The sequence below is a fragment of the Pan troglodytes genome, chromosome X, assembly GCF_028858775.2.
Source record: "Pan troglodytes isolate AG18354 chromosome X, NHGRI_mPanTro3-v2.0_pri, whole genome shotgun sequence".
Lineage (NCBI taxonomy): Eukaryota > Metazoa > Chordata > Mammalia > Primates > Hominidae > Pan > Pan troglodytes.
In genome coordinates this window covers 24,638,117-24,664,398 of record NC_072421.2, presented here as the reverse complement: position 1 = coordinate 24,664,398, position 26,282 = coordinate 24,638,117, and the positions used below count along the sequence as shown (strand labels likewise).

At 41.7% G+C, this 26,282-nt stretch overlaps 1 protein-coding gene across 2 annotated transcripts; it reads right to left on the bottom strand.

Annotated features, from left to right (window-relative positions):
• Positions 1–2,086: 2,086 nt before the first annotated feature.
• EIF2S3 (eukaryotic translation initiation factor 2 subunit gamma) lies at positions 2,087–25,459 on the bottom strand. Of its 2 annotated transcripts, XR_008542093.2 has the most exons (13): positions 25,059–25,454; positions 24,418–24,481; positions 22,532–22,659; positions 22,326–22,447; positions 19,891–19,985; positions 17,506–17,664; positions 15,739–15,873; positions 13,982–14,076; positions 11,936–12,080; positions 8,325–8,494; positions 6,788–6,960; positions 3,418–3,858; positions 2,590–3,336 (listed from the first exon to the last, which is right to left on the bottom strand). XR_008542093.2 is itself a non-coding variant. In XM_016943739.4 (12 exons), the coding sequence occupies exons 1-12, from the start codon at positions 25,125–25,127 to the stop codon at positions 3,273–3,275; spliced, it is 1,419 nt and encodes a 472-aa protein (XP_016799228.2). In that variant the 5' UTR covers positions 25,128–25,459; the 3' UTR covers positions 2,087–3,272. The 2 variants fall into 2 exon arrangements, 1 of the variants encoding a protein (XP_016799228.2); XM_016943739.4 differs by lacking the exon at positions 3,418–3,858 and having other exon boundaries at positions 2,087–3,336; positions 25,059–25,459.
• Positions 25,460–26,282: the final 823 nt, after the last annotated feature.

The following is a 26,282-nucleotide window of genomic DNA, read 5'->3' as shown; positions in this document are numbered from 1 at the left end:
GCCTCGGCCTCTCAAAGTGCTGGGATTGCACGTGTGAGCCACCGTGCCCGGCCCAGCAGAGGTACTTTCTGAATCACCTGTTTCATGGTTATTAATCTTTTAAGGGTATCTGCTTCATTTTAGGTAATTAAAAATTTTTAAATATTATTTCCAAAAAGCACCCATTTCACTGGAATCATCACCCTATCAAGTTTTTCTAGAAATGGGATTTGTTTTATGAGTGCAGTTATTTGCATATCCTTATTAGAAAAAAAGTCACGTTGCCTCTGCAAAAACAAGCACACACAGGCATCCTCTTTGGAAGTCACATATGAGGAAAGTACCGAGAGCTTTCCAGGTTGGCTTCAAAACCACCTGGAAGATGTCACAGCTAGTCTGTCTTCATGCCCCCCGTTTCTGTGAGGCTAACTTTTACACCTTACTATCAGAGTTGTATGTAGTATTCTCTAAAAAACAGGGACTCTGGCCATCGTGTTGAGAACAGACTGCAGCAGGGCAAGTGCAGAAGCAGGACAGTTAGAAGGCTAGTCCAGGTGAGAGTCACTGATGGCTTTGACTAAGGTGGTAGCAGTGGAAGTGATCAGAACTAAAAAGATTTTGAAAATATCTTGACAGTAGAGCCAAGAGGATTTACATATGCAATGCACTTTTTTTTTTTGAGATGGAGTCTTGTTCTTGTCACCCAGGCTGGAGTGCAATGGTGTGACCTCAGCTCACTGCAACCTCCACCTCCTGGGTTCAAGCGATTCTCCTGCCTCAGCCTCCAGAGTAGCTGGGATTACAGGCACCTGCCACCACACCCGGCTAACTTTTGTATTTTTAGTAGAGACAGGGTTTCGCCATGTTGGCCAGGCTGGTCTCGAACTCCTGACCTCATGATCCGCCCACCTCAGCCTCCCAAAGTGCTGGGATTACAGGCGTGAGCCACCACACCTGGCCGTAATGTACTTTCATCAGAAACATTACAGGCACATTCTCAACTAGGTACATCTCTTGCTAAGAATCACTGCTCTGGCTTCAAGTTCTATTAAAATAAGGTCCATTTACTTCCTATCTGTATATGCCCATTACACTCAGTACAGTGCTTTACAAACTTGCTAATTCATGTGGATGTCTGAAATTAATTATAATAGAATTCTGGTTTCAAATCTTACATGAGATTAATTACAATGTCTATATTTTAAGTCTTATTCCAAAATTTCTGGTAGAAGGTACCTACAAAACACATGGGGACATGTTAGATATAAAATGAGTTTGATTTAGAATTGTTTTATTTGTGTTCCTCATGCTACAACACAACCTTCAAAGTCAGTGAAGTTTATAACATTAATATGCTTCCTCAAAACATCAACTTAGGCAACCCATAGCCAGAGCTTCTAAACTTCTACAATGCAACTTCAACATTCACAAGAGCACAATATGCTTCAAATCCCATCTCAATGCAAATTTAAGAAAAGCAAAGCAAATTGTATTATCAGACTACCAAAACTCAGTGATTCTGTAATTTAATATACCTACTTCTCAACTCTCTAAATTTGTTTCTCAACACTGGGGAGTTTTTAGGTATCAATGCCTGAATTCTACTCCAAGCCAATTAAATCAGAACAATTAAAATCAGAATCTCTGTGGGGCATCTTTTTTTTTTTTTTAAAGCTTCCCCAGCAACGTCAGCAAGAGTTGCAAATCACTGCTCAACAGAACCTCTTACGAAGCAAAAACATAAAGAAAAATAAGCCGGGCAGAGTGGCTCACGCCTGTAATCCCAGCACTTTGGAAGGCAGAGGCGGGCGGATCACCTGAGGTTAGGAGTTCAAGACCAGCCTGGGCAACATGGTGAAACCCCATCTCTACTAAAAATACAAAAATTAGCCGGGTATGGTGGCAAGTGCCTGTAATATCAGCTACATGGGAGGCTGAAGCACGAGAATCACTTGAATCAGGGAGGCAGAGGTTGCAGCGAACCAAGATCGTGCCACTGTACTCTAGCCTAGGTGACGGAGTGAGCCTCCGTCTCAAAAAAAAAAAGGAAAAGCACACGAAGTATAGGGACATGGGGAATAAGTTAAAAATCAAAAGTACTCACTCATTGTTTTCTAACATATTTTACTTTTTGACCCTTTGAAACATCCAAAAATTAGTAGTAGTATAATCTATGTCACAATCATAATATAACAGTTAAGAAAAAACATAAAATGAAGGCCTAGAAAGATCTTTGTTACTCATCTAGAATTATTTGGTATAACAGTATTTTCCAATGGAGGAAGACTTGGATTTCAGGCATTAAACAACGCAGAAAAAAATCTCAAGGCATCACAGGGAGAGGGAGATAACTTTTGACTCTGGTTTCCCGTGTTTCAGGCCAGGAAGAGCAAGGGGAGAAAAATATTTGTCCATGGGAACAAGTAATCATGCTCTAAAGGACAATTTCATTCGAACCCATTCATTTCCTTTTCATGCAAAATTTCAAAGATAAAGCAACATAAAATATGGGGCCACATATAAGGGAGAAGGTCTTCAAGGAGAATTTGTGCCTTTAAGTTTTTACTGGTACAACAGTCTTTCAGCCTGGAGGTACTCAAAGACGAATCATGAAAAAGAAAAAAAACTTTATTTCAAACAGGTTCAGTGATATATGTGTGTGCTACAGCAAAGGCTGGTTGTGGCAAAGTTTCATTTCAAACTGTATGATGTGGGCTGGGCAAGGTGGCTCACGCCTGTAATCCCAGCACTTTGTGAGGCCGAGGTGGGCTGATCACCCTGAGGTCAGGAGAGACCGGCCTAGCCAACATGCTGAAACCCCGTCTCTACTAATAATACAAAAATTAGCCAAGTGTGGTGGCGCGCACCTGTAATCTCAGCTACTCGGGAGGCTGAGGCAGGAGAATTGCTTGAACCCGGGGGCAGAGGTTGCAGATCACGCCACTGCACTCCAGCCTGGGTGACAGAGCCAGACTCAAAAACAAAACAAAATAAAACAAACAAAAAAACAAAACTGCATGATGTATAATTTTGACATTATGTGGGAATGTTTAACTTCTGCCAAAATGTAAATTCAATCCAACATTATGCCAATTTTTATATTAATTTTAGTCCCTAAGTTTTCATAACCAAAAAAAAAAAAAAAAAAAAAAGAGAATAACCTTACAGTTACCTACTAAGGTAACGAACTGTGAAATCAATTCCCCAATATTGCTTTGAAAATAAACCCCTTGGTTGTTAAGAGGAATTCCAACTTCCAAATCCATCCGAATGTATTATTTAACTGGTATTCTTCAGTCATCATCTACTGTTGGCTTGATTGTCACTCCTCTTCTTATCTGACCCCAACCAATTAAACTGCAAAATGAAAATAAAAGAAATCATAAATCTTTCATCCACTTCACTCTCATTACCACACAATCTTGTGATAAATTTTACCTGCTTATCTTCTGAATTCAAATTTGTTCCCAAAGCCTGCTCCTCCATAAAGAAAGCCCACACTATATTCTTAGATTCTTTTTTATTCTTGCTTTTGTGTGTTTTTTCTGAGACAGTCTCACTCTGTCACCCAGTCTTGAGTGCGGTGGTACGATCTCGGCTCACTGCAACCTCTGGCTCCTGGGTTCAAACAATTCTCATGCCTCAGCCTCCCGAGTAGCTGGGACTACAGGCATGCGCCACCATGCCCGGCTGATTTTTTGGTATTTTTAGTAGAGATGGGGTTTCACTATGTTGGCCAGGCTGGTTGCGAACTCCTGGCCTCAAGTGATCCGCCCACCTCGGCCTCACAAAGTGCTGGGCTTACAGGCATGAGCCACCATGCCTGGACTGAAAGTTTATTGCTTAAATCTATTTCAAAATACACTGGAAGTCGTGTGTCTGTAATAGCAAAAAAATATAATCACAAAAGACAGTAAAATCAAAAGGGCATAAGTCACCACAAATAATTATTTACTTAAGAGACAACAAAAATTTAACTTTCTAAATTACAGGGCAATAATTCAGATAAATCTCCTGGACAAGTGATGAGACCATTGTGGGCACAGTAGCATGGAAGCCTTAATAAAGGAAACAGGGCTGGGCAGGGTGGCTCATGTCTGTAATCCCAACACTTTGAGAGGCTGAGGTGGGAGGATGGCTTGAGGCCAGGAGTTTGAGATTATGCTGGGCAACACAGTGAGACCAAGTGTCTACAAAAAACAAAAAAATTAGCTGATCACGGTGGTGTGAGCCAATAGTCCTAGCTACTTAGACACTGAGGCTGCAGTGAGCTATGATCATGCCACTAAACTCCAGCCTGGTCAACAGAGAGACCCTGCCTCTAAAAAATATAAAATAAATAATTAAGGAAGTAGATAGTGGGTAGGGGTGATGTGAATAATTATGGGGACAGGGCACAAAACAGTCTAATTTAGAGGGTTTATATAAGACAATGCAGAAGGAAAGCTTAAATGGGTTGAAGCAGGTTTCTAGAAAAGTCCCAAATATCAAAAAGTAGTGAGAAGACTCTAGAAATTATTAAACACAGCATGATGAAAATGTTTTAAGAAGACTAATTTTGACCAAGTTAAGAGGCAAACTAGGAGTCTTTCGCACTAACTGTGAAGTGTAAAGTGATGGTGGTATGGACTGTGATGAGGTGACGAGGAATGGAAAGCAAGGGGCAAACTCAATAACCTGGGAAAGAGCAAAAAGTCAGGAGCCAAAAATGTGTGTATGCTTCCTGGCTCTATGCTCTCAAAAGACCTAGAAGCAATAGCACCCTAAGAGCCATGAGCACACCTGAACACTCAGCTTTTCATTTATAAGAGAAATGGCCAGTTCTAAAACTGGAACAGAGAAGGTACAAGATGAGTCTGGAAGATTTTGTGCCAGAAAATAAGGAAATGTTCCAAAAAAAAGAAGAAAGAGGTCAGGCGTGGTGGCTCATGCCTGTAATCCCAGCACTTTGAGAGGCCAAGGAGGGCGGATCACCTGAGGTCGGGGGTTAAAGACCAGGCTGGCCAACGTGGTGAAACCCCGTCTCTACTGAAAATACAAAAATTAGCCGGGTGTGGTGGCGTGTGCCTGTAGTCCCAGCTACTCGGGAGGCTGAGGCAGGAGAATCGCTTGAACCTGGGAGGCAGAGGTTGCAGTGAGCTGAGATCATGCCACTGCATTCCACCCCGGCGACAGAGCAAGACTCCATCTCAAAAAAAAAAAAAAAAAGAAGAAGAAGAAAAAATGATGAGTACATGTCAAAAGGACACAAGAGCCAGCCTGAAGGACCTCCACTGGCCAAACGTCGAACAATGCACATCAAAATAAAGGAAGACAGTGATGGATCATAACATGTTGAATAAAATAGGACTCCATGAGTCCATATTATAACTAGATAGGGAAATAAATAATGGCAAAGAAAGAATGCCAAATGATAAATGTGGGGTGGTAGAGTTGAGGGAGGATACTGCAACCTGTAGAGGTGCTATGATTTTGTAATCATTATAGTCAAGTTCGATTCAGGCAAGAATCATCAGTGGATGCTACATCCAGGGGTGTGGGATTCAATGAGCAGCAGGCTATTTGTACTGGCTAGAAAGATCTCCCTACAGATTGCTTATTAGTTGCAAGGGTAGAGAGTAACTACACAGCAGAGAAGCTGGACAACATCTTGACTACATAGTCAAAACTAACCTTAACAAAGAGGAGCAGTCAGATATCATGTGCCTCTAGCTGTGATTCCTGAAAAGGAGACTTCACGGTGTATTTAAGTTAAGAATATATAACTGAATCTAATGTTAGGCTTCCGAATGATAAGAAAAACCCAAATTGAGGAATATTCTATAAAGTAACTAGTTTGTATTCTTCAGAACTGTTAATGTCAATTAAGACAAAGGCTGAAAAAGCTCCAGATTAAAGATCAAAGAGACATGAAATTAAATGCAATCCAAGATTCTAAACAGGAGGAACATAAAGTACATTATTGGGACAAGTAATAAAACTGAAACATGCACTGTAGATTTCAGCATTTTGCCAATGTTAAATTTCTAAGTGGTTATATAAGAATATCCTTTTTTGATGGGAAATATACACTGAAGTATTAAGAGATCAAGAAGCATAACATATATAGCCTACCCTCAAATGGTTCAGAAAAAAACTTATATATGTAAATAAATCTGTATGTGTGTTTGTCAATCTAGGAAAAAGCTATAGATGAGTTTTCTGTAAAACTCTTACAATTTTTCTATTAAGTGTGAAATGATTTCCAAAGCCAATGACGATAGAAATACCAAACCCAAATTCATTCGGTTTTGCATAGGTTGTGTCTAACAGGAAGAGAAGCCAATCACAGTATTTGGACTAAAAAATGGGACTATAGTCAAGGTTGTAGTTTTTTCTGAGACGGAGTCTCGCTCTGTCGCCCAGGCTGGAGTGCAGTGGCGCCATCTCGGCTCACTGCAAGCTCCGACTCCCAGGTTCACGCCATTCTCCTGCCTCAGCCTCCCGAGTAGCTGGGACTACAGGCGCCCGCCAGCACGCCCGGCTAATTTTTTGTATTTTTTAGTAGAGACAGGGTTTCACCATGTTAGCCAGGATGGTCTTGATCTCCTGACCTCATGATCCACCCGCCTTGGCCTCCCAAAGTGCTGGGATTACAGGCGTGAGCCACCGCACCCGGCCGAAGTATAGTTTTCAAAGTCATCCAAATAAATAGTTGAGACTGAAAGCCACAGTAACTGTTGTCCCCAAGGAAGAGTGTGTGCTTTTTTTTCCTGTACAAGACTGTGTCTTTTTTTAATTAGACAGTGGCAAAGACTAACAAACTTACCGCCAGTGTTTTTCAACTCTTCGGCTAAGGGCAATTTTTTCTCCTACCTCTGTGCACACTGGATTGGTCAAAACAATTTTACCCAAATCGGCCTTGACAGCACTAACTCTCCCTCCTGTTGACAGGGATCCTATGTTCACCATGAGCACTTCATTCTTAGACAGCTTTTGAACCTAGAAAAATAAATTAGGGAAAAATAAACCCCAAAATCAAGAAAATGCTTTCCAAATGTAAGTAAGAATTTACCAAATACTATTGGGAAATACGTCAATCATAAAAAAAATTCTATAGAAATTTCATTATAAAGGAATTTGAACTATATATAGTATAGTTTATTTGGCACCCACTGAATTTACACAAGATCCACCTTTAAAAAAATAGGGTAGTAACCGTACTAGAGTACCTCTTAAAATTCTGAAGCAGTTACCTAGTACAAATGAGGTACAAAATTTCCCAAAGAGGGGAGCAGGGAGGACTATGGCTATATAAGAGTTAATATGGGCCAGGCGCAGTGGCACACGCCTGTAATCCCAGCACATTGGGAGGCCGAGGAAGGCAGATCACCTGAGTGGGGGGAAAAAAAAGCACGATAGCTTATTTTCCTCAATCTTTGCCAACACTAGGTGTCAGCAATTTCCCATCTCTGCCAACCTAATCTGGGACATTTTTTAAAAATCATGAAGCTGGGCGCAGTGGATCACACCTGTAATCCCAGCACTTTCAGAGGCTGGGGTGGGCAGATTGCTTAAGCCCAGGAGTTGGAGATCAGCCTGGGTAATGCGGCAAAACTCCGTCTCTACAAAAAATACAAAATTAGCCAGGCATGGTGACCCACACCTGTAGTCCCAGCAACTCAGGAGGTTAAGGTGGGAGGATGGCTTGAGCTGGGAGATTGAGGCTGCTGTGAGTCGAGATCGCACCACTGCACTCCAGCCTGGGCAACAGAGCAAGACTCTGTCTCAAAATAAACAACAAAACAAAAATATGGATTTTAGGAATATCATGTCTTTGTCATAAATGGCTAATACTTTTCCCTGTTTATTAAGTTTCTTTCTTAAACTAACTGCCATATAGTTCTCAATTTTGGCCGGACGCAGTGGCTCATGCCTGTAATCTCAGCACTTTGGGAGGCCGAGGCGGGCGGATCACTTGAGGTCAGGAGGTCAAGACCAGCCTGGCTAACATATAGTGAAACCCCATCTCTACTAAAATATACAAAAATTAGCTGGGCGTGCTGGTGCGTGCCTGTAGTCCCATATACTTCGGAAACCGAGGCAAGAGAATTGCTTGAACCCAGGAAGTGGAGGTTGCCGTGAGCCGAGATCGCGCCACTGCACTCCAGCCTGGGCAACAGAGCGAGAGACTCCATCTCTAAATTAAAAAAAAAAAAAACCCTCAATTTTGGGGAGGTCAAATTTATTTACCTTTTCTTTTTTTCTTAATTTCATGTTAACTGTAAAACAATAAAAGTCAACACTGGTTTAACGCTCCCATTTGTCACTTTTTTAGAAACAGGAATTTTTAAAAAAGCATTTACCTTTGCTGCTTTCTTGTCTCCTTCAGTGCGTACACCTAGAAGCCGTCTAAGCAGGAAATAGGAAATTTCCAATTCTGTGAATATCTCAGGTAAAGCTCCGACTGCACCAAGTACTTGCCCCACCATTCTGTCAGCCCGGCACAAAGTGGGGTCAATTTTTGTTCCAACTCCTATATAAAAATAAGATGTATATAGCTCAATTTTTTATTTCCTAAAACACCTATAAAGTGAATTAGTTGGCCAGGTGCAGTGGCTCACACCTGTAATCCCAGCACTTTGGGAGGCCGAGGAAGGTGGATGCCTGAGCTCAGGAGTTAAAGACCAGCCTGGGCAACATGGTGAAACCCTGTCTCTATTAAAATACAAAAAATTAGCCAGGCATGGCGGCGTGCACCTGTAGTCTCAGCTACTCGGGAGGCTGAGGCAGGAGAATCACTTGAACCCAGGAGGCAGAGGTTGTAGTGAGCCGAGATCGCACCACTGCACTCCAACCTGGGTGACAGAGTGAGACTCTGTCTCCAAAAAAAAAAAAAAAGTCAATTAGATACCCCAAAGCCATATAAGCACAGCATATACCTACACACTTTCATACTTTTATTTTTATACTCATATAATAGCTATATAGGTACAAGAAAATACCTGTTTTATCTAGACAAATAGAAATATACACTCATGAGATGACTGGGCAAATGAGAACAGAACGATTCTCTTGATTTAAATTCTAAACAAAGGGTTTAGAAATCTGATTTTCTAGGAATGATGGCTTGGCTGAGAACTTAATGCAGGAGATGGTAAGTATTACTGATCTGGTCTTGAAAACAATAAATTCTAAACAAAGGGCAAATAGAGATAATAAGTGAACTCAAAATGAGTCCGAATATCCTTAACAAAGACTGAAAGAATACAAAATTCAAAATGAGTAGTTTGCAGAATACCTGCATGCCATTTCTCCCCTGAAAGACTGATTGAAAAGATAGTTAAAGACTACGTAAGGGCCAGGCGCAGTGGCTCACACTTATAATCCCAGCACTTGGGGAGGCCCAAGTTGGAGGATTACCTAAGGTCAGGAGTTCAAGACGAGCCTAGCCAACATGGCAAAACCCAATCTCTACTAAAAATACAATAGCTGGGCATGGTGGCAGACAACTATAATCCCAGCTACTCGAGAGGCTAACGCAGGAGGATCACTTGAACCTGGGAGGCAGAGGTTGCAGTGAGCCGAGATCGTGCCACTGCACTCCAGCCTGGGCGACAGAGTGAGACTCTCAAAAAAAAAAAAAAACTACATATGATTCCTGGGATCTACTTCAAAATATTCTAGCTGTGTCTTGAGGGGAGTAGGGGAAAGAAGATATATAGATGGAGCAAGATTGATTGGGAAAACTTTTTTTTGCTGCTGTTGTTGAGACATAGTCTCTCTCTGTCGCCCAGGCTGGAGTGCAGTGGTGGGATCTCAGCTCACTGTGACCTGGGATTACAGGCTGGGATTACAGGCATGTGCCACCACACCTGACTAAATTTTTTTTTTTTTTTGTATTTTTAGTAGAGACAGGGTTTTTCGAACTCCTGACCTCAGGTGATCCGTCCACCTCGGCCTCCCGAAGTGCTGGGAATACAGACATGAGCCACCACGCCCAGCCAAGACTGGTAAAACATTAATAATTGCTGAAGCTGAGTGATGGCTCTATGGGGGTTATCATTACAGTATTCTATCCTATGTTTAAAGAGTTCCTTAGGCCAAGTGTGGTGGCTCACGCCTGTAATCCCAGTATTTTGGGAGGCCAAGGAGGGCAGATCACTTAAGACCAGAAGTTCGAGACCAGCCTGGCCAACATGGCGAAACCCCATCTCTACTAAAAATACAAAAATTAGCTGGCTGTGGTGGTATGTGCCTATAGTTCCAGCTACTCGGGAGGCTGAGGCAGGAGAATTAACTGAACCCAGGAGGCAAAGGTTGCAGCGAGCCGAGATAATACTACTGCACTCCAGCCTGGGTGGCAGAATGAGACTCTGCCTCAAAAAAAAAAAAAAAAAAAAAGAAATTAAAAAAGTTCCTTAAGTTAAATTTTTAAAAAGTTTGCAGATTTCCCTTGTTTACCACACACATGCACACAAAGGATAAAATGATAGATGGAACTACAGGCACACACCACCAAACCCAGCTAATTTTACTATTTTATTGGAGAAATGGCATCTCATGGTTTCCTAGGCTGGTCTCAAACTCCTGGTCTCAAGCAATCTTCCCACCTCAGCTTCCCAAAGCACTGGAATTATGAGCATGAGCCACCATACCCAACCTGGTAAATTCATTTTTTCTTTTCTTTTCTTCTTGTTTTTTTTTTTTTTTTGAGACAGAGTGTCACTCTGTCAGGCTGGAGTGCACTGGTGTGATCTCGGCTCACCCTCCGCCTTCTGGGTTCAAGCGATTCTCATGCTTCAGCCTCCCGAGTAGCCGGGATTACAGGCGTGGGCCACCACACCCAGCTAACTTTTGTATTTTTAGTAGAGACAAGGTTTTACCATGTTGCCCAGGCTGGTCTCAAACTCCTGAGCTCAAGCGATCCACCCACCTCAGCCTCCCAAATTGCTGGGATCACAGGCATGAGACGCTGCGCCCAGCCAACCTGGTAAACTCTTTTTCATTTTTTTGTTTTCTTTTATTTCCTTTTTAAAATTTTCAACCAGAGACACAACTTATTGGGTGAAGAATTAACTGTTTCTTTACCAAACATTTTCTTCTTTAATCTAAAGGTACAACACCCCTTCTAATTCTCACTGAATCTTTCATTTTTCTGGGTATTGAGTAATACACTAAGTTGTAAGGGACTAGAAAAGTTTTTAAATCACTTCAGTAATTGCTACACAAAGAAATTTACTTTTTTTTATTTCTACCTCATTGGAAATACGACCTGACATCATTCAACTGACATTTGTAGGTAATTTTCCATTTGCAAAATATACATAAAAGCAACCATGGCCGGGCATGGTGGTTCACGCCTGTAATCCTAGCACTTTGAAAGGCCGAGGCAGGGGGACTGCCTGAGCTCAGGAGTTCGAGACCAGCCTGGGCAACACGGTGAAACCCCGTCTCTACTAAAATACAAAAATCTTAGCTGGGCCTGGCAGCATGTGCCTGTAGTCCCAGCTACTCGGGAGGCTGAGGCATAAGAATTGCTTGAACCTGGGAGGCGGAGGCTGCAGTGAGCCAAGATTGCACCACTGCACTCCAGCCTGGAGGACACAGCGAGACTCCATCTCCCAAAAAAAAAAAGGCAACCATTATCTAGCACAAAAATCATGTTAACAAAAACATAAGTGCAGGTAAATATCTTTCATGATAAGTCATCAAATTTATTTTTTTATATTGCTAAAAAGGAGTTACTCTATATTTGATCAAAATGTATCCTTTGTGTTTAAAAATAATTTTTACAAACCCATGAAACCATCTTATAACCTAAAACAAGAGCTTAACCACATGATTGTTCCCCACCCTACTCTATTATTAAAATACCCAATTAAAAATCTGTAATATGTCCCTTTTGGTAATCCATCCCCCATGAAAAGTACCACAAATAGCCACAAATTAAAAGAGATGAGAAAAAAATCCTTACCAATAAGACCACCTGGAGCAGCATATTGCAGATCATTATGCTCTGCAAAAAGTGATACAATTTTGGAAAAGATTGGTTTACACATGAGTTTTCCTTCACTATCTTTGGAAACAATACCAGGTCTTACTTCTATCTCCTGGCCCACCTGTAAACATATAATTAGTAATTAGAATTACTGTGTTACGCAAAATTATCATTTACCTATCAAAAGTTCCAACAGGGACTGGGTGCGGTGGCTCACATGTGTAATCCTAGCATTTTGGGAGGCCGAGGCAGGTGGATCACCTGAGGTCAGGAGTTCGAGACCAGCCCAGCCAACATAGTGAAACCCCGTCTCTACTAAAAACACAAAAATTAGCCAGGTGTGGTGGCACGCACCTGTAATCCCTGCTACTCAGGAGGCTGCGGCAGAATTGCTAGAATCTGGGAGGCAGAGGTTGCAGTGAACCGAGATCGCACCACTGCACTCCAGCCTGGGTGACAAAGAGAGACTCTGTCTCAAAAATAAAATAAAATAAAATAATAATAAAGGTCCAAACGGAAGACCATAAAACTGAAAAGGCAATCATTCCTGTATTTCAAAGATTATTCTTAAAAAAAAAAAAAAAAAAAAAAAAGATGTGAACGAGACTGTCAAAACCAGAACCATCCAACTGTTGTTAACTACCCACCACACAAGTCTATTACCACATCAAATGTGCTCCATACTTACAAGTCTATAAATTTTCAAGTCAGACACATTCAAAAGACATAACAGAAAACAAAGAAATATAGCTGGGCGTGGTGGCTTATGCCTGTAATCCCAGCACTTTGGGAGGCTGAGGCAGGCAGATCACCTGAGGTCAGGAGTTAAGAGACCAGCCTGGCCAATATGGCAAAACCCCATCTCTACCAAAAAAATTAGCCGGGCGAGGTTGCGAGTGCCTGTAGCCCCAGCAAGTCGGGAGGCTGTGGCAGGAGAATCATCACCTGAACCCAGGAGGTGGAGGTTGCAGTGAGTCAATATCATGCCACTGTGCTCAAAAAACAAAACAAACAAAAAAAACTATTATCAGAGCATGTAAATTAGTATAGCTACCATGGAGAACAGTATGGAGGTTCCTCAAAAACCTGAAAATAGAGCTACCATATGATCCATCAGTTTCACTAGTGGGTATACATTCAACAGAAAGGGAAGCAATATTATCAAAGAGGTATCTGCACTCCCATGTTTATTGCAGCACAGTTCACAATAGCCAAATATGGAATCAACCTAAGTGCCCATGAACAGATGAATGGATAAAGAAAATGCAGTATATAGGCCGGGCAAAGTGGCTCACGCCTATAATCCCAACACTTTGGGAGGCCGAGGCGGGTGGATCACTTGAGGTAAGGAGTTCAAGACCAGCCTGGCCAACATGGTGAAACCCTGTCTTTACTACAAATACAAAAATTAGCTGGGCATGGTGGGGGGTGCTTGTAATCCCAGCTACTTGGGAGGCTGGGGCAGGGAGAATCGCTTGAACCCAGGAGGTGAAGGTTGCAGTGAGCTGAGATCGCTCCAGCTTGGGCGAAACAGCAAGACTCCGCCTCAAAAAAAAAAAAAAGAAAAGAAAAGCAATGGCAGCATATATATATATATATATATATATATATATATATATATATACACAATGGAGTATTATGCAGCCATAAAAAAAATTCTGCCATTTGCAGCAGCACATCTAGAATTGGAGGCCATTTTGTTAAGTAAAATAAGCCAGGCACAAAAAGACAAATATCACACATTCTCACTCATCTGTATATGTGGGAGCTAAAAAGGTGGATCTCATGAAGGTAGATTGTGGATTCAGAGGTCTAGAAGGGTGGGAGGAGTGAGGTTTGAAGAGAGAAAAAAATAATATTAAAAAAGAGAACTCTACATCAAATACCAGAAACCATGGAAAAAATTTTATTTTTCAATTTGGATTGTCCATACTTTTTTTCCTGATTAAGACAAGGATAAAACAAACAAACAAATAACAACAAAAAAAAACCCAAAATCACAACAACCAAAACCCATTTTACCTTTAATACTCCTTTTAGGATACTACCACCAGCTACACCTCCCTTAAGGTCATCAACTTCACAGCCAGGTTTGTTGACATCAAAAGATCTAATAACTAAAATAAAACAAATTAAAGTCAGTTCTGTTAATCTTAACTTTAGAAGAAATATTATTTTCCATGTTAATGTTTCTAAAATAGTGGCCATTTGAGATTTATACCAAAGGGGTGCCTTTTTAACAAAATCTATTATTATTCCAATGATTAAGCAGTCTTACTTATGATGGAAAAAATGAAAGTAACTTAAGTTTATTAATAAGTGGCATATATGGTATACCAGTATTATAGAGCATCACGCAGCTATTAACAATGTTAGAGCTATATGTAATGATCTGGAAGGATGACCCTCACATACTGTTAAGAAAAGTTATAAAAATTACATGCATAATATAATCCCACTTCCATAAAGAAAAATAAAATAATCAATGTCTGTATATGGATTTTTTTTCCCCTCTATCATAGAGGCTGGAGTGCAGTGGCACAATCATAGCTCACTGCAGCCTCAAATTCCTGGGCTCAATCTTCCTGCCTCAGCCTACCGAGTAGCTCGGACTACAGGTACACACCACTGCACCCAGCTGTAATATTTTATTTTTTGTAGAAATGGGGTCTTCCCTTAATGCCCAGGATGGTCCTGAACTCCTAGCCTCAAGCAATCCTCCCACCTCAGCGTCAGCCTCCCAAAGTGCTGGGATTACAGGTGAAAGCCACCATGCCCAGCCTGTGTATATGTTTATACATGATGATATGAACAAAGAGAAAAGTGTGGGAATAATGGACACCAAATGTTAACTTTGCTGACTTTAGGGCTAAGGAACTAGAACTTGAAGACAGAGAGATTATGGACATTTTCTTTATAGACCTCTGTAACTCCTGTAAGAACAATTCAGCTTTATAACTATAAAACACTAGGACTACATGACCTGCACTTCGGAGACTATTTCCTACTAAACACCAGAAGCCCGGATGAAAGCCAGAGGAGCTCAAATGTCTGTTTCGAGAAGGCTACTACATCCCCGTGTAGGAACCACAAGCCTAGGTGATCAAATTATACCAGTATCAGTTCTTCGTTAATTGAACAACAAAATCATCTGTAAATGTTTTAGTCAGGAAGTTCTAACACCCTAAAACATTATGATTCCATAGAGAATACTGTATTACTCCATCTTGATCATGTACCATATATTAAGCACAGAAAGGTTAGCAGTTGTTTTTGGTTTTTTTTGAGACGCAGTTTCACTCTTGTTGCCCAGGCTGGAGTACAATGGCGCGATCTCAGCTCATTGCAACCTCCGCTTCCCGGGTTCGCGCCATTCTCCTGCCTCAGCCTCCCGAGTAGCTGGGATTACAGGCACCCGCCACCATGCCCAGTTAATTTTTTATATGTTTAGTAGAGACAGGGTTTCACCATGTTGATCAGGCTGGTCTCAAACTCCTGAACTCAGGTGATCCACCCACCTCGGCCCCCCAAAGTATTGGGATTATAGGCGTGAGCCACTGCGCCCGGCTTAGGTTAACAGTTCTTACTGTGTTCAGGACTCTGTCCCTCATTCAGTAATACAATCTAGCACTGCCAATACAATCTCAGAATTGATTTCAAAAAAATTGTATGAATTATCACCTCTGCAGAAAGAGGAAATATTAATAAACATCCTTGAAGAGGAATCACCAATGTGGAAAAGATCAGATTAAGAGTTAAAGGCAAATCCTATCACTTACCAATAAGCCGGGGCTCTGAAGTAAAGTCTCTTGGGGGTACTGGAATTTTCTTTACTATGTACTCACAAACAACTTCAATATTGTATTTCAGCTGAGCTGAAATTGGAATAATGGGAGCTCCCTCTGCTACTGTACCTATACGACAAAATTTAGAAAGATCAAAATTATTCAGTTTTATAAAATTTATTCTATGTATCTGTTACATAAAACAATTAAGATTACTATAATAAAATAGATGCCTAAACCCCATATAAATGTCAGCAACAAGTGGAAAGTGGATAATTCTGTTTAGAAAGATGGCAATATTGTTTGTTTTTACTCCTGAAAATGAATACAAATCCCTGTAAGAGAAAATTTGTTACATTATATTAGTAGACATACTTAATATTAGTACAATGATAAACTTATTTAAATAAAGAAAATACTAACATTCCTGTGAAAGAGCACTCTACTAGTTGAAAAAATTTCTAACAACATGTAATTAATCTCCCAATAAATGTCAAGATAAAATTACAGACTCTGCTAATCAAAGACTGCTGGCATATATACTTTTTTTTTTTTTGAGATAGGGTCTCGCTTTGTCACCCAGGCTAGACTGCAGTGGCATAATCACGGCTTGTTGCAACCTCCACTTCCCAGGCTCAAGCGATCCTCCCACTTCAGCCTCCTACATAATAGCTGGGACCACAGGTGTGTGCCACCAAGCCCAGCTAATTTTTTGTATTGACAGAGTTTTACCACGTGGCCCAGGTTGGTCTTGAACCCCTGGACTCAAGTGATCCACCCGCCTCAGCCTCCTAAAGTCTTGGTATTACAAGTGTGAGCTACCACGCCCAACCATATATATTTGCTACGTATTGATTATATGTCAAACAAGCTAGTCAAAGAAATAGACCAAACACAATTAGACTTGAATCAAATTCACTTATTACTTCTCGTGATGACAGAACTGAGTTCATAAGAAATTAACCTTTCTAACAAGAAAAACAAGACTGAGAGAGAAAATGTCAACAATAAAATATATCACGTCTCCTCTGAAATGAAAAACATTATCCTATTAGAGAAGGGACACTCTAGAGATTTATTATTTATTTATTTGAGACGGAGTTTCACTCTTGTTGCCCAGGCTGGAGTGCAATGGCATGATCTCGGCTCACCGCAACCTCCGCCCCCCAAGTTCAAGCGATTCTCCTGCCTCAGCCTCCCAAGTAGCTGGGATTACAGGCATGTGCCACCACACCCTGCTAATTTTGTATTTTTAGTAGAGACGGGGTTTCTCCGTGTTGGTCAGGCTGGTCTCAAACTTCCGACCTCAGATGATCCACCTGCCTCAGCCTCCCAAAGTGCTGGGATTACAGGTGTGAGCCACCATGCCCGGCCGACACTCTAGAGATTAAATAATCACTGTCACTTCCAAATCTGAAAGCTGTTCAGTAACAAATACTGTAAGACAAGGTTTTTTAAAATTATTTTATTCATTTTACTGTCACTGAGATTTTTTTAAATCTGATTGATAAAGTTTCCAGAAAACAACCTCAGTTCTAACTTGCTGCCCGCAAAAATATACTTTAGTATATTAAATTCAGAATCACAGGTTTCATTAGTTATATCAGGTTACTAACAAGCAAAAGGTAGGGCGATAAGGCTTAAGACTCGTAAGTTTACCTTGTTTTAGATAATGTATTAAAAGTTAATTTAACATCTGGTATCCAGAGTAAATGCCTCTCAAAGTGATTCATAGATTTATTACATATTATGGCTTCTTACCTTGGACAAATGCAAGGATCTGCTCGTATTGTTCTTTAGCCTGACTTTCTTTTACCAAATCAATTTTATTTTGTAGAATCAAAATATGCTTCAGTTTCATGATCTCTATAGCAGCCAGGTGTTCCGATGTCTGAGGCTGAGGGCAAGATTCATTACCAGCTAGTTGATGAAGAATAAAAAAGATGCATATAAGAATAGCTGGAAATATCCAGAATAGGCGGGTAAATCCATAAAGAGACAAAGCAGATTATTGGTTGCAAGGGGCTGGGGGAGGAAAACATGTGGACTGACGCTTCATGGGCATGGGGTTTCCTTTTGCGGTGATACAAAAGTTCTGATACAAAAGTTCTGGAACTAGATAGTGGTGAAATGACAACCACTATGTTGTAGAAAATTGTCAATGTGCTTAATGCCACTAAATTGTACCCTGTAAATACATAAAATGGTACATTTTATGAGTCTCTTTTGCCACCCACTCCCCCCCCCCAAAAAAAGTTGGCATCTAATAAAGGAGACTTCTGAATGTTCTAACCCTAATAAGGAAGATATTATTGCCAGGTATCCACCTTTTGGCCCTGCTTCATCCTCTGTTGCCTGCATTCACTGAAACCTCCCAATTGTGTGGCTCCCAATCCTGGTCCTAAGCAAGAAGCTTAAAATCAGCAAGTTTGGCTTTTCTCAGGGTCTGCACTCAGCTTTTGCTCAGGTATGAGGTATAGCCCTCTAACTCTCTCCAGTTTTAGAAATGTTCTGGCCCAGGCAAGCTCCTGAGAATTAGAGAGTAATTAAAAGGGAAAGGCACTTAATACTGTCTATGATTTTTTACTAATATCAGAGGCTACTCTTCAACCGAGGGAGGGAAGAATGCTATTGTGAAGATAACCAACAGTGTATTATAAAGAAATAGGCATGTTTTGTTGAGCACTCTAATGATCAACCTCCTCAAGTCGTGATATTCAAGTGTCCTGACTATACCAACATGGCATGCTTTAAAAAAAAAAAATTTTTTTTTTTGAGACTGAGTCTCACTCTGTCTCTGTCACCCAGGCTGGAGTGCAGTGGCGTCACCTCGGCTCACTGCAACCTCCGCCTCCCAAGTTCAAGCGATTCTCCTGCCTCAGCCTCCTGAGTAGCTGTGATTACAGGTGCCCCACCACACCCGGCTAATTTTCGTATTTTTAATAGAGGCAGGGTTTCACCATGTTGGCCAGACTGGTCTCAAACTCCTGACACCTCAAGTGATCCACCTGCCTTGGCCTCCCAAAGTGCAGGCATTACAGGTGTGAGCCACCGCACCCAGCTTTTTTTTTTTTTTTTTAAGACTGAGTCTCCTTCTGTCGCCCAGGCTGGAGTGCAATGGCTCGATCTCGGCTCACTGCAACCTCTGTCTCCTGGGTTCAAGCGATTCTCGTGCCTCAGCCTCCCAAGTAGCTGGGATTACAGGCACGCGCCACCAAGCCTGGATAATTTTTTGTACTTTTAGCAGAGACAGGGTTTCGCCCTGTTGGCCAGGCTGGTCTTGAACTCCTGACCTCAAGTGATCCGCCTGCCTCGGCCTCCCAAAGTGCTGGGATTACAGCCATGAGCCACCATGCCCAGTCGCTTTTTTTTTTTTTTTTTGAGATGCAGTTTTGCTCTTGTTACCCAGACTGGAGTGCAATGGCGCAATCTTGGCTCACTGCAACCTCTGCCTCCCGGGTTCAAGAGATTCTCCTGAGTAGATGGGATTACAAGCATGCGCCACCACGCCCAGCTAATTTTGTATTTTTAGTAGAGAGGGGGTTTCACCATGTTGGTCAGGCTGGTCTCAAACTCCTGACCTCAGGTGATCCGCCAACCTCAGCCTCCCAAAGTGCTAGGATTACAGGCGTGAGCACCGCACCAGCAGCTTTTAAAAAATTTTACCCCCTAGTAATGAAATCTCTCAACAGCTAACGTAAGAAACAAAGCATACACTACCCTTCAAAACTCCACTTATTCCTACACATCAGCACGTATTATGAATATTTGTATCTTAAATACTTCCACAGTAGACAGTTCAGACATACACACACACAAACCATAACACAAATAGTTTTACACATACATTTAAAACTAAATAAATCACCTCATGTGATTTAAATGAGAAAAATGAACTACTGACTTTTTTTCTTTTTCTCAAATGCTACCACAAGAATTCTCGCAAGCTATCAGCCCCAAGTCTATCTTTTTGAGTATTTTGTGATAGCTGATAGGTAGGAAAGTCATCCTGGATGACATGTTAGTTCCCATTCATGTCACCCTTAGGTAATAGATATGATCCTTAAAGGCCTTAGTTCCCCTTTAAATATTTCATCTTGGATTTGTTCCACATTGATTTGTCCAAACCAATTGTGAGGTATTTACCTATCAACAGAAGAGCTGCATCCATCACTGCTGCACCGTTCAGCATAGTAGCCATCAAAATATCGTGGCCAGGACAGTCAACAAAGGAAACATGTCTAACGATTGAGAAATAACAATCAGCCTTAACATAAATCACTACTTACACATGCTAGTTTTAGATTTTTTAAAGTTAAATCAACTTAGGAAATAATCTTATTGCTATAAAATGGTTACAGGGCTTGGCGTTTCTAGAACTTGGAAATAAGTTCACCAGCTGATGAAAACCACTGCAGATTACAAAGCAAATTAAATTAGTTATGTGCAGAATGGAAGATAAACTCCAAAATCCAATGAAAATGAATATGGTATAGAATAATGGTGGAGAGTATATACTGAGAATGTCATTGATTTGAAAGCTAAAACTTATAATGACTTATAAAAACCACGTTAACAGAATGAGAATTTGAAAAAACAATTTTCTGGCTGGGCGCAATGGCTCACACCTGTAATCCCAGCACTTTGGGAGGCCGAGGCAGGTGGATCACCTGAGGTCAGGAGTTTGAGACCAGCCTGACCAACGTGGTGAAACCCGGTCTCTAATAAAAATACAAAATTAGCCACATGTAGCTGGTGCATGCCTGTAATCCCAGCTACTTGGGAGGCTGAGGCAGGAGAATCGCTTGAACCCAGGAGGTGGAGGTTGCAATGCGCCAAGATAGCACCATAGCACTCCAGCCTGGGCAACAAGAGTGAAACTCCGTCTCAAAAAAAAAAAAGAAAAAAAAAAAACAATTTTCCAAAAATACCTCTAACACCTTGAAAAACTAGAATTGCCCATTTGAAGCACAGATGGCAGCACTTTTAACAAAACTATGGTATTCATTCAGAGTCACAATTTTTTTTTAATCGTATGCTCACATTGTCATGATCTAAAACAGAGGTCAGCCCTTAGGCCAAATCTGGCCCACCACCATACCTATTTACACACGTATTGTCTATATTTGCTTCTGTAATAGAAGAACAGAATCAACAGAAACTCTATGGCTTGCAAAGCTGAAAATATTTACTACCTAGCCCTTTGTGGAAAAAGTTTGCTGATCCCCTATTAAAGGCCAGGACTACAGTGAGACAAGTGCAAAATTTAAGAGACTGCCAAAAAACTCAGTAATCAAGGAAAATGGCCGGGCATGGAGGCTCATGCCTGTAATCCCAGCACTTTGGGAGGCTGAGGTGGGCAGATCACTTGAGGCCAGGAGTTCGAGACCAGCCTATACAACATGGCAAAAGCCCACCTCTACTAAAAATATAAAAACTAGGCCGGGCACAGTGGCTCACGCCTGTAATCCCAGCACTTTGGGAGGCCGAGGCGGACGGATCACAAGGTCAAGAGATCGAGACCATCCTGGCCAACATGGTAAAACCCCGTCTCTACCACTGCACTCCAGTCTGGCGACACAGAAAGACTCCGTCTCAAAAATAAATAAATAAATAAATAAAAATAAAAACTAGCTGGGCATGGGGGCTCACGCCTGTAATCCCAGCTACTCGGGAGGCTGAGGCAGGAGAATTGCTTGAACCCAGAAGTGGAAGCTGCAGTGAGCCAAGATCGCACCACTGCACTCCAACCTGGGCAACAGAGACTGTCTCAAAAAAAAAAAAAAGAAAGAAAAGAAAAAGAAAGAAAAATATATGCATTCAGTATTTTTAAAAAGTCGAAATTAATGCAAAAAATCAATCATAAACAAAATACAATGCCATGCTGAGCCAAAGCAAAAGGGGAAAAAAATTTAGTAATAGAGTCTGCCCTTATTTAAAATTGATTTGTTTATCACATTTTTTGCATTAATTTTAAAAAAACACTGCATTAAAATATTTATCCTAATTACTGAGTTTTCTGGCATACCTGCCACCGCCAGGCCCACTTACATTTTGGGCTTGAGGTGAAGGCCTCACTTGTCCCTCCCTGGTCCCAGCCCTGCCCCAATCTAAACATTCCTTGTAGGGCATCTCCAATCCCCATAAACATCACTAGACAGGTGTCAGTATCCTGATAAAAAAACAGGTATGCAATCATATTCAGAAAACAGATGGGGAACAAGTTCAAGTGTTTTAGAGAAGTAATTAGAAATGGCTCTGTTTCTCTCCTATTTAACATACAGAAACAGCACTGTTTAAAAGAAATTCAGGAAGCCTAGAAAAAGAATCCCTTCAATCCAATGAGTTGTTTTTCTGTTTTGTTTAAGTGATACTTTTAGTTTGGAGAAATTGCATGTAAGTATTTTAACTTAGGATTAGATGCTTGACTTTTCAGATTTGCCATAAAAACATAAACAATGGAAAAACAACAAAACCATTTAGCCATTAGGTTCACCGTTTAACACCTCAATATTTCAAAAAGCACAAAACAGAAGACAATAAAATATAAAGTGTAGTGTTTGTAGCAAAAGAGAGGTCACCTGACTAATTTGAAGTTCCCTTTGGTCCCTGGAATGTCCGTAGGAAACTCATCAGGTGTACTGCTCCCACAAGATCTATAACATTCTGGCCGAGGACAACTTGGGTCATCAAGCTTATAAATCTAAAATTTCAATAAAAGAAGACTTTGATTTGTTATCTGCACGACAATTAAAGTTAGTTTCTCGTTCCACAGTACACAGCTTACCTTAGCATTAGCATATCCAAGCTTGATTGTAATATTTCTTTCTAGTTCATTTTTGAACCTGACAGTATGAACTCCAGAAATAGCTTTGACGACTGTGGATTTCCCATGAGCTACATGACCAATTGTACCTGTGGATAAAGTTCAAAAAATTAATTCATGTGTATTTAATTACATATCAAATATTTTTTCAAATAGTGTTAAGAGTAGAAAATCCAAAGCCAGCTGGACACAGTGGCTCACGCCAGTAATCCCAGCACTTTGGGAGGCCGAGGTGGGTGGATCACAAGGTCAAGAGAGCAAGACCATCCTGGCCAACATGGTGAAACCCCATCTCTACTAAAAATACAAAAATTAGCTGGGCGTGGTGGCGCATGCCTGTAGTCCCAGCTACTGGGGAGACTGAGGCAGAAGAATCACTTGAACCCAGGAGGTGGAGGCTGCAGTGAGCCGAGATCGTGCCACTGCACTCCAGCCTGGCAACAGAGCGAGACTCCGTCGCAAATAAATAAATAAATAAATAAATAAATAAATAAATAAATAAAATTAAAGCCAAAGCCATAACTTGCTGTAAATATCAACATAAAACCAACAGTGACTTCAATTTTTCCTCCTCCATACCCCTTCCTACTAGAAACGTGTTCTCATATAGGACTTAAGAGAAACTTCCATGTAACTAACAGCTTTACTTAAAAAATATACTCTGGGACAGACAGGGTCTCCTGCTGCTGCCCAGGCTGGAATGCAATGCCCTGATCACAGCTCACTGCAACCTCAACCACCTGGGCTTGAGCAATCCTCCGACCTCGGCCTCCTTAGTAGCTGGGACTGCAGGCATGCACCACCACGCACAGCTAATTTTTTGTATTTTTTGTAGAGATGGGGTTTGGCCACGTTGCCCAGGTGGTCTCCAACTCCTGGGCTCAAGCAATCCACCTGCCTTGGCCTCCCAAAGGGCTGGGATTACAAGCATAAGCCACTGCACCCGGCCAGAACTTTATATATTAAGGAACCTTCCAGCATTTCCAGATTAAACAGGTATGATGGGCCCTGACACAACAAAAAGGGATCTGTGAAAAAACAAGGAAACAACCTAAGTTTAATTGCAACTTGTTCCGTTGATCAAATTATTGGGTCAATATATGCATAGTAATTTGCTTTAACTGGTACAGTCTTAGCATAGGTTGTTCGGAGGTTAGGTTATGCTCCAAGGTCACCTCAACCAAAATTTTTAATGCAGGGGCAGTAGTTCAAGGCCTGTAGGCTTATTTGGGCTTTGTTTGCATTAATAAATTAAAGCTCCAGACTGTAATACTGTAACTTTAATAGCCTCATGGAGGAGTCTTACTTTTTAACTAGGTTAAAAACTAGTCTTACTTTTTAACTTACTTCTGTACTTTTTAACTTACTTTCGTACAAACTGTGCTGTTTGTACAAACTCAAAATGTCCAAAATTTACACTCAGTCAACGTAACTTCTCCTCTAAAGTTCTAGGTGCCAATTAAGAAAAAAAACCCTCTATTTAATCACAGCTTGTACATCAAATAAAACTTTCATAAATTCTGCCCTTGAAATAATCCTGTGTGTCAAGTACAGCCACATTTTTCACCTCTTCCTTAAACTTCTGCTACGTATGACTACATACTGCCTTATGCTATTAAACTTTTCTTATGTCTCCATTTTTTCTTCTTACCAAGTCTGTAAGCTACACATGGGCAGCATTCTTTGTGCTCCCCCTGCACCGCAAATGTAGCAGATGCTTTATTCACAAGGACTCAGTATCTATTTCTTGAATATCTGAATCCTCATACTATTCAAATAATCACACAAAAAGTGAGGTTAAAATTAATTGTTGGAGACCAAGGTTAGGTCTCTTAAGTTACTCTTACCTATGTTAATTGTGGCTTGTCTGCTGATAACTTCGTGTGAAAGTGGCGTCAACTTGGTAACATCCTGCAATGAAATATATTTTAAAACACTGCACGTAAAACAAATGACAACTTTTCCTTTGACTTTACGTTTGCTATCTACATCTTGCCACCATCTGCACAGCTTTCCACTACTTCTAAAGCTCCTTTCCCCAATCAGTAACTTTGTACTCCTATGGCTGGGAAGCTGTTAAGAGCCCTTCATCATTACACAACAGACTACACCTCCACTCAACTATTAGGGGATATCTGGAAGTCAGAGATTCCCCCAATCTTGGGAACATTAGCACTAAAAGTAATGCAGACAGGACACCCCCTTCCCAGACGTTCAGAGGGTGAAACCATGACAATCAACATCAAGACTTTCCAGCCGAACCCTCCAGAAGCTAGAAGTCCCACGACCGTACACCCCTGCGCCCAGATCGTGGACTGGCCTGGGTACAGGCGGCGCGAGCATGGCTTAGGGCGCCCAGTTCCAGGTCTCCCTCCTGACCCAGGCTCCTGACCCATGCTCCCGACACTGACTAGTCCCAATACCACCGGGAGGCTCGGTCACCTCCACTCCTGAGCTCACTCTGCATCCTCCCCAAGCAAAACCTCACCAAGGTGGTGAGATCCTGACGCGAAAGATGCGGCTGCCCTAGAGTCACTCCAGCTTCTCCGCCCGCCATGTTGCCAAAAGAGGAAGGAAGTCACCCCGGCTGCCGCATGATCGTCTGCAGGGGTCCTAGTGCGGGGCGGGGAAGCGGAGACGGGAAGGCCGAGTAGGGGCTCAGGATGGCCGGTGCAGCAGCGGCCTCACTGCTTGGACATCTCTCCGCTTGAATCTGCACAGTGCCTGTCGGTAGGCTGAGTGGAAAACACGGTGCGAAGTTGCTGGAGCTATTCGTCGCAGACCTGGTAGATATTTGTGCAGGCAATACTGAGGGCAGCCACCAAACCCCCGCCCCGCCGGCCCGTGCGAGGCGGGTGATGCAACCCGGCGCGCGCGCTGGCCTGGGAGAGACCATTTCCGTTTCCTGTGGAGTTTCCCGAAACCTGGGAATCAGCTAGGGTGTGGGAACAGAGAAGAGGGAGTGTCCTCCCCGCCCTTTATTTTTTTTTTTTGAATACCGATTTCTGTAATTTAATAAAGCGAGATCGGCTCGGGGTCGGCGCCCACCTATGACGGGGCTCTTGGCTGGGAGAAGGCCGCGTGCTGAGCCCCGGCGGGAGGCGGGGCGGGCGCCCCCGCGCGGAAGTTTGGTGAAGGGCTCAGAGGGGCAGGGCTAGCAAAATCAAAGTCCCCAGCTTGTTCCCAGAGAGCGATTTCTAGGGCCCGGGAGGTGGGCCTTGGTGACGTTAGACTGCGTTCCCAGTGAATATAGCTAGGTGTCGTAAGAGCGTCTGAAGTTCGCTGGGTTTTTGTGTGTGTGTGTGCGTGTGTGTTTTTTTTTTTCTTAAAGAAGCAAATCCAAAAACTCGATTACCGACAAATCGGTATTTTAAAATTTAAAGAATTTTGAGACCTTAACCCACTTTTCGTCGTGTTGAAAAGCAGTTGAGTGATTTGTTTTTCTCCTTGCATTTCTATACAAATTTTATCATAAACAGCTATTTCCTTTTTTTGTTTGCAATAAATTTATTTCCATAAAAACTTGTTAGACAGCTATTATGCAAAAGTATAGTAAAGAGAAGTGAAAAGATAATATGAAAGCCACAATGACGAATACTGAGAAGCCAAGCTCACTTTAGAATACTTGTAAGTAGTCATCAAGTTAGCTTATTTAGGAAATAAATATTATTAATGAGGCCGGGCGCGGTGGCTCACGCCTGTAATCCCAGCA

Bases quoted from the DNA above. Each gene is read 5' to 3' on its own strand.
- EIF2S3 (XM_016943739.4), bottom strand. From the start codon at position 25,127: ATGGCGGGCGGAGAAGCTGGAGTGACTCTAGGGCAGCCGCATCTTTCG. The intron at 22,448-22,531 runs GTAAGCTGTGTA...TTGAAATTTTAG, and splicing joins TTGGATATGCTAATGCTAAG to ATTTATAAGCTTGATGACCC. The intron at 12,081-13,981 runs GTAAAATGGGTT...ATATGTTTACAG, and splicing joins TCCTAAAAGGAGTATTAAAG to GTGGGCCAGGAGATAGAAGT.